Source organism: Dermacentor andersoni, chromosome 9 (assembly GCF_023375885.2).
Source record: "Dermacentor andersoni chromosome 9, qqDerAnde1_hic_scaffold, whole genome shotgun sequence".
In the NCBI taxonomy this organism is placed as follows: Eukaryota; Metazoa; Arthropoda; class Arachnida; order Ixodida; family Ixodidae; genus Dermacentor; species Dermacentor andersoni.
The window spans coordinates 105,440,444-105,452,600 of record NC_092822.1 but is presented as its reverse complement, the minus strand read 5'-3'; the positions used below and the strand labels follow the sequence as shown (position 1 = coordinate 105,452,600).

General features: G+C 46.0%; 1 protein-coding gene across 1 annotated transcript in view; it reads left to right on the top strand.

The window, feature by feature from the left end:
- Positions 1-12,157, top strand: part of LOC126528457 (multidrug resistance protein mrp-7-like) — a 138,503-nt gene that overhangs the window by 55,825 nt on the left and 70,521 nt on the right. Inside the window, exons 9-11 of the mRNA XM_050176339.3 lie at positions 1,092-1,294; positions 4,612-4,788; positions 6,623-6,790. Coding sequence (XP_050032296.3) covers positions 1,092-1,294; positions 4,612-4,788; positions 6,623-6,790 — 548 coding nt within the window. The remainder of the gene's footprint in view (positions 1-1,091; positions 1,295-4,611; positions 4,789-6,622; positions 6,791-12,157) is intronic.

Sequence of the window (12,157 nt, the reverse complement as noted above, 5' to 3'; positions counted from 1 at the left end):
CGCCTCCGCAGAATGCTGGAGCGGCCAGTGGGTTTACGGAGCGACCGGTGACGCTCGCGCGTGCTCGTCTGCTCGCCTGTTCACCCGAGCGGAGCGCGCCCCGCGAGCAAGCGACATTATTGAACCAACATGGCGGCGCCACGACGAACGCCGCCATGTTGGTTCAATAATGTCGCTTGCTCGCCACATCAGCATCGTTTCCTTCAACGCGTCGTTAGCACGTGTGCAGGCGAGAAAGCCTCGCAGATGCTTTGCTGCTCAAGAACTGTGGATTCCGCGTTGAGTAGCAGCAGTGAGGCTTCTTTAGTGCGAAAGCATTATATTGTCACGTGGTAGTGACGGTAAAGAACAGAGTAGCAATACTGTGAGAAACAAAACTAACCTTTATTGGGTGAACCTGCGCCCACAAAAACAGGCTACACTTAAAGCACAACGATAGCGGTGAACACAGTCGGCGATCATCGGAAATCTGATCAGCGGGTCAGGCGCATCAGCTTTTATACATGAGCCATCGAAGGCTCCAGAGTAATCGCTGGTACCCGCGTGTCTTCCAGAATGTTCTGCACAATTCGCGTCGCACATGCAATGAGATTACGCAAGTTTCGGTGATAACAGATAGCAGCAAGAACCGTCGATAACATTCGAGAAATTTCCGATAAGTGCAGACGCGTCCCGCGCTGAGCGATATAATGCAGCGTAAACGAGCAGGTTTCGCAACAGCGGAGACTGATGTGGAAGTACTAAGCTCGGGTATAATGAAGCGTTTCCAAAGAATCCGGTATAACAAAAAAAAAAACTCAACGGAAATACTGGAGCGTTCCGGAAGTACATTCCAGATTTTGCGCAAAACCAAACCATCGACATAACCCAATCACAGAGCGCAGAGCACCTTGAGTTGCTCCGGGTACGAGTTACTCGGCTTTGTATACACCTGCGAAGAATTTTTTTTATAGCACAGGCGTCGTCAGCAGAGCTTTAGTGAATGTTTCTGTTCACTGTCATTTTAACAATAAACGCACTGCGAGGCATCGAATGCGGTCTAAAAGAAGTTGTACAGAATATGGTTAGGTCGCAGCCGCTGCTGTTTTCAGGGCATGTGAACCTGAGGAAATGCGGCTTCTCGTGGAGCAGTCCGAAGGAGGAAAACAAACAGGAGCACCTGAGGGCCGTCAACCTCGACATCCGGCCGGGTTCCCTGGTGGGCGTGGTCGGCTTCGTGGGGAGCGGCAAGTCTTCGCTCCTGTCGGGGATCCTAGGAGAGATGCCCTGCACGGTGGGGCGGGTCGTCTGCACGGTGAGCTACGCCTCGTAAAAAACTCGTCTCGGTCAGAGCATCATGCACTGCATAGCGCAATGAACGGAGCAAAAGACGAGTATCCCGATGAAGCGCGAATCACTAGAGAACTTTACTTTCATTGTCCTTAAACTTCTTAACGATTTCGGATTACCGGGTGACCGGAGCCGTGGACAGAAACAGCAAAACCGGCAGCGACACCTTGTGAGGCAGCATCCAACTACGATGTGTCTGAATTATTTTGCGGTCGCGTGAGCGTTCTTGTCAAACGAAAGTCATAAAAAGACCGCAGGTTAAGAATGATGTCGCCGTAAACGCTTTGCACCAGCAGTTGATTAGAATGTGGTAGGTCAGTGCAGTGTCAGTTTCATTATTTTTTATTGTACAGTATCAGTTTTGTGTGCTCCCTGGTTAAACTCTCCGTCATAAGATGTCCCTATCAGCGCGTTGTTGCTGTGCGCCTCTGCGGTAACACGGTTAACCGCAATCAGTAGGAAGGTGGCGGACAAGCTAAAATTATTCATTCTGTCTGCCGAAATTTTATTTTCATCAGTTTTCGCACATCTTACAAAGCCTACACAGTAGATCACGAGTTTTCGGCCTTGACAAATTTTGTCAAGTTTGCACGATGTGGATACCATGCGAAAACATTCTACAGAAAAGTGAGACATCACAACAAGAACTAATTCAGCGTTAGTGTACTGGAAAAAATACGTACCCAGTGATTTAAAACTATGCTGACGTAAAACATTGTGACAAGAAACAAAAGATGCCACCCTGTTAATTACGACATGCTGGCACCGAGAGCAAACTACGATCCGTCTTCATTCCAACTAATTTTACTCAAACCCTGTACTTATATTATTCGAAATTATAAAACAAACCCAAAGAGTTTCAAGATGTGTCCGACGCATTTTAGATGCCTGTATTTTCGCCAATGCATTTATTTCTAATGCACTACCTGAAGGCGACCTACACCAAAACCGGTGGGTCGGAACGGTTGACATTTGAGGACAGATAAGCCAATTGATACAGAAAAGTGGCTCAGCAGAGCCCAAAATTATTCTAGAGAAGTACTGGCTGAACATAATATACTGTGGCGCGACAGACGTCGGTAACACTAGACGAAGGTAACGCACAGATGAATCGCGGCATTAAAACAGCAGTGCCGGAAACGCAGAAGAGTCCGAGCCTTCTTACGGATAGAGTTCGATCACTGGGAGTGTCTGAAAACACACTGCATGTGCATAACACCCAAAGTGAGGCACGTCACAAAAAATACTACTCGTGCAGTAGGTCACCGCGATTCTCCGGCCGCCATTTATGTGCACAAGTAGGAACAGCTATGAACAACGGCACTTTTAAAATAAATCGTTGAATTTATTGCTAAAATCCCTAGCGGGAACCCTGGAACTCCGATTGGGCAGCTGCCGTGGGAGCTATGAGTAAACACAGATCTACCTAATGTTGGTGCTTATGACTTGAGACGTTTCTGTCGCGTTATTCACTATGAGCTAGTTTTGTAAATTTTCTTGCAATCGTTTTTTTTTTTTTTTTTCGAATGCATAAAGGCAGTGAGTCGTCGCACAGATGAATAATTATTGTAAGTTATTGCATATACAGCCATTTTTTTTTTCAATTGTCAATTTGAATATTGTATGAAGCGAAATCGTTGCTTGATACCCAACCGACGAAGTTTATGCAAATCGAAGCGGTGTCCGTCGTTCGCATGCTGGTTGAAACGCCATACTCTAACTCGCGTAGCCACAAGGGGCAGATTCCCCTGTACTGATTTTGTAGAAAACTCTCTTCACGGGCAAATTAGTCTCGTCTTCATAAACTTCTGAGCGCTGGTGAGAGCATTATTCTTGGCCGCAAGCGTAGATATTCGTGCAAGAATTACTAAAGGGAACTTGCGACCGTTTAGCTAGAATGGGTATGATGGCTAATAAATAAATCTGAAACTGATGGGACAGCGCTGAACGACGGGACAAGAAAGACAACATTTGGCAGCATGTATTTCTTGTCCCGCCGTTTAGCGCTGTTCCAACAGTTTCAAATATACCACCAAGCACAATTTTCAAGCTTTCTGCAAGGTTTTGCCTGATTATCGTGCTTGTGGCCCAGATGTCGTGTGGCTTTATTTACGGCGATATTTCGAATAAATGAAATTTTTGAAACGCAGAAATGAATAAATAAGTCTTATGAACATGCATAATCACTCCGATATGTTGCATTTATAGTACAATGTCTCACCGAAAAGGATTCCTTGACCAAGTCACAAAGCTGTTTGAAGCTACAAGGACGAAGTTTATGCAGATACATGACAACCATGGGTGCAATTCCCGCAACATCTACGACTTTTTTTCTTGAACCACGGTCACCTCTAGGGACATTCTAGAATCTTACGAGCGACGTTCCCGTCGCAGGCAGACACGTCTTGTGTTCCTGTCAAAATGACACATTGGAGGCACATATTTGACGGTACGCAGAAACTTGGGGTAAAATTGCTTTTTTGTACAAACATTCTGTCGACTTCTATGTACTCTAGAAAGTCTGTCGAGTTTTTGCAGTTTATGTCACGCGAATAAATTAGAGGTTGTCGTAGGCTGTTACCAGATACCCCATAACCTGTCTACCAACCCTCTCTTGTCTTTTAACATTACACATTATTAAGAAGATGAAGCAACAAACTGGGGTAAGCTGTGCTTCAGTTACTGAAATTCTTGGGAAGCGACAAACTTCTCAACCTGCGTAATCGCTGAACCGGTATATATAACATTTCATGCATTTCAGTGAAATTTCGAGTTTTAGTAATTCGGGGAATCAAGGAGTTTTTTTCTTCTTGGAATAGCGAACTTTTGCAACATTTTGTAAGGTTTCACATAAGTGCAATCCACGATTACGGGACAGAAATATAAAGTCAAGCTGGACTTTAGGCACGCGAGTGTAATCGTTTGGGATAGCGTGCTGCTGCAGAGTTCGAATAGTGACGTGGGTGGGGAAAACACATATCACAATATTAGGCGCGGGTTGCCAGATTGTGCTGATAAAACGACAATAAGTATGTTTTGGGGGTTCCCGCGGTAAACAGTGCAATATTCTGAGCTTGGCCAGATTTGCTAACCTAAAAATGAATAACTACTCGGAGCTCTTAAACGAAAGTGTCGAAGTAGCACTTTTGCAGTTTCCAAATTAGAAACAAAAATGAGTATACTACATATATTCACTAAAGGATCAATGTAGCAAGACAGTATTACAGCAGGGTAAACTTTTCACTTGCCGTTAAATTTTTTCTTCTACATTTCTACCTGCAGGGTCGCATCGCATACGTGCCGCAGCTCGCACATGTGCACAACATGACAGTTCGCGACAACATACTGTACGGGAAAGCAATGGACGACGACTTCTATGACGAAGTGATCGCCTGCTGTAAACTCATCGACGACCTAAATCGACTCCCTGCTGGAGATTTGACGGAGATCGGCGAGAAGGTGAGCCACACGGGAGCAATGAAGTTTCTTTAAGCTTCCGTATTACTCGTGATAGAACAGTATAGATGGTATTTATAAGTACATTAGGTGCTGTAGCGGGGGACTCCAGCTTACTGTTCACCACGTGAAATGCTCCTGAAAGGAGGACGTGACACAGTCGTCTATTAGCTTGTTATTGCAAGGTTAAAGGGACCTATAATATTATGCACACAAAAGATGGAACTCTAAGCTCGTGCTTTAAACTACCGATTGAACTTAAAATTATTCTCCTTAAAGGACGCCTCTTGCGCAGCCCACGCGAACCATGACAAGCCCCGAGCTTCAGATTGCCGTAGCAGATTAAGCAGGTTGCCACAGCCAACGCGGCATTACGCGACGTTTTCCCGGCGCGATGGCCACTTCTCGCGCTTTTAATTGCACCAGCAACGTGTTACTAACGACGCCTAAAATGCCTTATGAAGTCATTTGCCTATATGTGGTTCTGGGGATCGCATCGCGAAACAAACGACGCGGCAACGGAGCGGTGTGCCTGACCATCGCCGATAGTGTTTAGACAGTGGAGATGTGCATATGATTAACGCATACGCGGCGTCATTCGCCGATGTTCTAGGCTGGAGATGCTGACAGAGGTGACTTTTCATGAAGGGGACATTTTGTGATGCTGCCTTACACTTTTTTGGGATGTTTAATGCAAAGATGCGCACACAGCAGCAGCGGCAACTGGTAATGTTGTCATTAATGGGCTTTTTTTTTTTGTTTTTGCTCAGCATGGTGTGGTTATCGTTTCTGCAGACTTCTTTAGGGGCTGTGTGAATATATCCTATATTGCCTTTATAAGCCAGGACACTAAACACAGTTAAGCTACGTACCGCTTAATGCTGTTGATTCTGAATGGTCTCTTGGCATTCAAAAGTTCCCGAATGAAGGGCTCGTTCACAGAATCATTTCAAATAACTAAGCACTTTAGCTGAACTAGTAGTTAACACAATTTCGCTCAATAAAGACAAGATGAGTTAGATGGAGAAACTTCAAGGCCCCTCATGTATCCGGCTTGGCGCGGTGTATAGAAATCTTAAAACCTTATAAGGTTTTAAGGTTTCATCGTCGTATACGACGACGAAATTCTTGAACATGCCGTCTAATCACCAGCCATGGATGAATATACTCTGGCTCGCATTCCTGCTGCACTTATTGCTTGAATACCACCTATCTACTTCAGTTTATACTGAGACCCACTATACTATTTATAGTCCTATCGGGCAGCAGTATGGTTCCAACGTTTTGTACACCGCGGGCTAGCAAATGACGATGAATACAAGAAAACAAGAGCAGCGTTTTAAGTGAAGATTTCAATTTGCGGGCGCCTTCGTCCACAAGCATGCTCGTTGGATGCATGTTTGTTTCTCTTTATTGTTTTATGACACTAAGGTTCTGCATAGAGACAGAGATCAAACAGGTTAGCAAATAATCGAATGTTTTCTCAATCAGTAGAATGGAGGACGCGTGCGTAGGCCAAGCGTCCTTCGCAATGTCGGATAACAAATTTGAATGTCTTTATCGTGTCAAAATCAGGCGCGATAATCGTACGGAGTTGTTTATAATCTTTTAATATCCGCTATAATTGTTTCAGATAGCCACCGCGTGGTTAATTGTTCACCGTTGTTTACATTGGTTTCGTGACAAAGTACTGCATCTGCTGTTCTTTCCTAGTAAAACCTGCAGCTGTGATATAGGCGTCTTTGTTCTATAAAATCACCGTAATATAACAGCTCGCACACGTATTCGTTTTTCTTCAATACGTGTCTGTTGGCTCCCCCTCGGCAACCACCCCCAGGGCGGCAACCTGAGTGGCGGCCAGAAGCAGCGTATCTCACTCGCCCGCGCAGTGTACAGCAACAGCGACGTATACCTGCTCGATGACCCACTGAGCGCCTTGGACCCCGTGGTCGGCAACAGCATCTTCCAGGCCGTCATCGGAAACACAGGCATGCTCGGTAACAAGGTACGTGACCTGTCTGGCTTTATATATGGTGTGCATGGACGTCAACATGGTCGCCACGTTGAGGCCCCGGAACAGAGAGAAGCAGCGTGAAAAGAAACTCGAGAATGGGCTGATGTAATACAGCGAGACCTAAGACTCGATTCTTTACCTCTCTTATCCTCCAGCGCACACGGCCGGCTGATCCCATTGACCACGTGGTCGGAGCGTCGCTGCTAGGATTGACCGCCATGTTCAGATACTAGCATGGCGAGCAGTTGCGCCCATGGCGTCACAAGAAAACAATCGATACACAGTGCTACAGTTAGAACACACAGGGCCTCACGATGACAACGGGCCCCCTTCGCTCCGTAATATTGATAAACAAGCCATTTCTTTCTTTAGTGTCAGGTGTGCCATTCCGGTTGTCCCTCCACCCAGTCTCGTCGGAAAATAGCTAGCTTCAGAGTACTGGCAGTTAGCGTTCGCTTTTATTGTTATTTTTTTCCTTTATTGAGCTAACACCTATACGAACCAGGGATCCGAATGCTTTCACACCGCAGCTGATGTCGTGCTGCCCTACTGAAGGCGCATGCGAGTCTCGCGTGCGGAGGGCTTCAAAAAACGCGGAGTGCTTTTGTCTGCAAAAACGATGAAGCAAGTGGACACATCCTCAGCGATACGCTCAATCGTCTCTATGGTGGTGGAAGCAGTGGTGCAGCCAGGATTTACTTGGGACGAGGGGGGGGGGGGTGCAGGGGAGGGGAGGGGTAGGGGCGAAGGCACGTACTTCACCGCGGGAAGTGCTCAGTCGTCGTTTGGCGCAAGGTATCTCTCGCACACAGAAATTATGAAAGAGGAGGAGGGGGCAGTGTTCGAGGCACGTGCGCAATAGTGTCCCTCACCCCTTCTCTCGGCTACGTCCCTAGGTGCAGGGGCCGCTTTCTGCCTTCCGCTGCTTCCAGGAGCGTTGTGCAGCAAGCACGCTATAACCGTGCTCTCTTTCAAGCTTTCTTTCGTTGTGCATGCTCTGGTACGCGCACTGAACGTCATGCTAACGTTATGTAATATTCCACTTGTTCTGATTTACGTCGTGTGTCTCATCTCGTTGCCCCCATCGAGGTCTGACACCTGCAACGCCACTGTCAGCGCTCATCCCGCCGGCGTTCACTTTCTAATGTTTCAGTTGCACATACAGTACGTACAAGTCTAAATGAGTGTCGTCCGTTTGGCGTTGATATGTTTTAAGGTGTGCCGTCTGTTTCGCGCTTCCACATCGCAGGCGATGATCAGCTGGAGCCGTCAACAACGGCTGCTACCTACCCCATAAACAGCTAAGCTTAAAAATTACGTCACTTCCGCGCAACCTTTCGCAAAGTAGCCGAAACGATTGGGGGCCTCCTTTTTTATTTTATCCTTCCTCTATGTCCTCTTAACCCTTCGTGTTCAAGCCGTGCATCGGGACCGTACGACACCTGCCGACAGCCTGAATGCGCCTCGAGCGTCCTTATAGTGCATCATTGCAGTGGCGACAGACCCGGTGGCCTCGGCGTCTGCGTGGGCGTTATGCGTGGGCGTGCACGTTCATTTCCAGTTCAAGTGTATTCTGTTGCACTGTTAGCTTAAACAGTGCTCCTCGCCTCCGCAAGACCGCCGACATATAGTGCGGTCAATGCTCGTGCGTCCTCTTTAGAACAATGCAAGAATGCACAGGCGCCGACAAAAGTAGTATACTCCACGCAGCGGAGCCGGAGCCGGAGCAGCGGCACACTGTTTCGCGACGCCATCTACAGGCGGCATCTGGGATCGAGACAGCCAATGGGCGCCCTTTATTATCGGCAGACATGATCCCAGATGCTGCCTGTAGATGGCGCTGCGATGCAGTTTGCCGTTCCTCCGGCTCCCGCTGCGTAGACTGCGGGGATTATACCACTTTTGTCGTCGCCTGCGTATATGAATTATTTATTTCTGCGTTTGCCGATAAGGTATGCAATGTAGATACGTAATCTCATCAGTCGCACATTTATTGCACACCTGTGCATATCTCTGACATATCACAGCACATTGGTTTTATCCGTGGTATTGACTATATCAGTCTAAATTCGACCAAGGTTGTGTGACTGTTGTAGAACTACAGTGCACCGGACTTGCACCCCACCTAGGTCGTGTACATAGTATACAGTACATATGCAATGTTATTGCATTTTTTGTTTATTCATTAGTTGACTGAAACGATGGAACGCTGGCGCTGCCAGGACGAATTATAAGCTGCAGTGTGCATTTCTTAGCCCCCTTGCATGCCATCATTAGATTTTCTGTATATTCATTCTGATTTTATTTTCACCTATATTTAGGAGAACGAAAATTTTAACAGACGCGGTGCTATAAGAAGGTACCTTGTGCGCGCGCGCATGCGCTAGTTATTGCTGTAGACCTACCATCAATCCGGTCTTGCTTCTTCCACTTCGTGTGCGTAGTAAAGCATCCATTGAACTGCTGTTCTATTTACACAATTTTAAAAGGCGCGAACCTGTACGTAGATTCTTTTAGCGCACTGCATGCTTGTTTTCTCGCTGTTGTAGAACTGAAGCGCACCGCACCGGAGGAGAAACGGTGGTTACGTCACCGTCGCCGCGTCAAGGTTTTAACAGAAAGAAAGGGAAATACAGAACTTAACACATGTAATCGTTATGATGGTGCAATAGTAGATGATTGGTACCGTTAGAAAAAAAAAAACTGGTTACGTCGCCTTCGCCCCGTCAATGTCGTAAAAAAAGGAAAATACAAAAGGTAACGCATATAATTGTTGTAATAGTATAACAATTTATACATCATTCGTAGCTTTAGAATAAAATTTGAACACTCGAAACTGGTCGGGTCACCGTCACCGCTTCAACGTTATAACGAAAAAGGAAACTGAAAAATGAAAATAAGAAAATAGCTGTGGTGGGTCAAGAAAAACGATTGTGACGGCGTTCTGGCTTAGTTGACACAATATATCTGCAAAATATTTCCATAATTGGTAAAGTTTATACGTGTAATCTTTATAACAGTGTAATAGTAGGTGATTGGCAGCGATGTGTAGACATTCATAAGCTAGCTAAATAAGTAAGCAAAAGCGGAGTAGCAGCCGAGCCAAAGAATGCTTACGCATTAGTGCATAGACCATTCTCACAATTATTGAGGCCATTCTTTTGTCTTCTTTTTTGTCCAGGAGCGTTCTAGTTCTGGCAAATTTATTTATTTCGATCTGCTGTGACCATACTCTGGCCAGTGGTGCCTAAATCGACCGCTGGGTAGACGTCTTCTAATTCTAAAACATGCTCTATAGTTTCCCTAGCTTTACCGCAGCAAGCACATGCTTCTTCTTCATTCTTATATATCCCTTTATAGGTGCGTGTTCTAAGGCATCCCGATCTCGCTTCGAACAGTAATGAGCTTCCCTTTGAGTTATCATAAATTGTTTCTGTCCTGATTTCGTTTTTTACGCTTAGGTACTTACTCATGGCAGGTTTCTTTTCCGTTGCCGCCACCCATGAGATTATTTTAGCCTCTCTGACTTTCCGCTTGACGTTCTTTGTTGCTGTGTTGCCCACCCTACAGGCCGCATACTTGCTGGTAAGCTTCCTAATCCTGTTCCTCCACTGTGATTCAATGTCTTTCCTGTACAGATACCTCAACAGATACCTGTACGTATACTTGCCTCGACGTCCAACGCCAATGCGGCGAAAGAGGGAACTACGCTGACGAGGCGCTCTCCATAAGAGTGGCACGGCCTGATTTTTCGGTGGCCACGGCAGCATGCGGCTATGTTTAGGGGCGACAAAGAGATGGCACCACCACGTCCAAAGTCATGGGGCCACATACGGCGCCATCTGAAAACAGCCAAATGGGCACTGGGTGCTGGTCAGATGGAATTGCGGCTGTTTCGGCTTCCTACAAGATCTGTGCCGACGCCAACCGCATGGGCAGCGACGAAAACGAGACAGTTCTCTGAACAGCAACGGACGCGTTCCAGTTTAATGCCTTGCTTGTACTTCATCGAACCTGATAAGCAAAGAATTGCCCGATCCACGTTAGCATTCGAACCACTCCAAACCGGCCGACCCGCCGCGGCCGCTCTGGAGCGCATGCGTTCCCAGACGCCAGATGGCGTCTGGGACCTAGGTAGGACATTAGGCAGTATAATAGCAAGGGCTTGGTGGCGCAACCCACCGCCCCGTTCCAAAGGGGGCGCTCACAACATCCATCCATCCATACGGCACGCACAGTTGTAACACGGTTGTATACTCTACAGGCAGTCTCACGTAACTTGCGCCTAAAAATACGCGAGTGGCACGTAACTCGACAAAACTAAGGTAATTTTGTTGGCCGTCGCTTGGAGCTAGTGATACAATACTAATATTTTATTTCGCCTAACTACATAACTAGGTATTCATTAACAAATATTATAATCATAGCAAAATTTTCAAGCAGAAAATTGTAGGCCATCATGAAAGATTCGTGATCAGTCCTTTCGTTGATCAATGCGAGCCACATAAAAGTTTTTTCCCAAGTGTTTTCCAAACAAGAAAAAGTGCCACTCGGCTAGTCGAGCGGCACATTTTGTTTCGCGAGCTTACTTCAACGTTTGGAAAAGACTTGTCTGCCTCGCGTATACAGAAACAGAAAGATGAATCGCGAATTTCTCATGTGTTTAATGGCACAGCAATTACCTTCTCTCTAATGTTCGTTTTGAACGCCTCACACTCATTGCCTTAATTAAACTGCTGCCATGTTGGTCTGTGATAAAACTAATTCAATCAGCAAAAATAAATTGCCTAGGCCTCAAAGAAAAGCGGTGAGAGAATTGCACACTCTGCCTATCATTTGCCCGTGGGAACGCTGTTTCCTCGTCTTCGTATGTTACCTGTAGAAAAGCGCCTATGGCTACCAGCTATGCATTTCTATAAATCTTGAAACTAATCTATAGATCAATGTTCTGATTATACTTAGGAGGCTTGCGCCTAAATCTGCCACAAAATATCGCATGAAGAGCCCTGAATATTGGAATATTCACCCGTTCCACCAGTTCATTATGAAACTCAAACATTTTCCTTTCAAGAGCTTAATATCCTTAAAGGTACAGTAGTACCGCAAATTGTACATTAAATAGCACGACACCGTGTAGTGTTCGTTTGCTTTCTCTCTATTTTACAGCCTTCTTATTTTCTTTACGCGTTCAGTTTTATTTTATTGCTTTCCGAACTTTTATATCACCCCACGCTTGTAAAAACAAGTTCTGTTTCGATTTCGAACAAATGTTGTTCCAACGTTTTAATGCTCATTCATATTCCAGTGCAATAATGATTAGCGCACAGCCTAGCAGCATTCAGTGCGTTGCTGAACTTC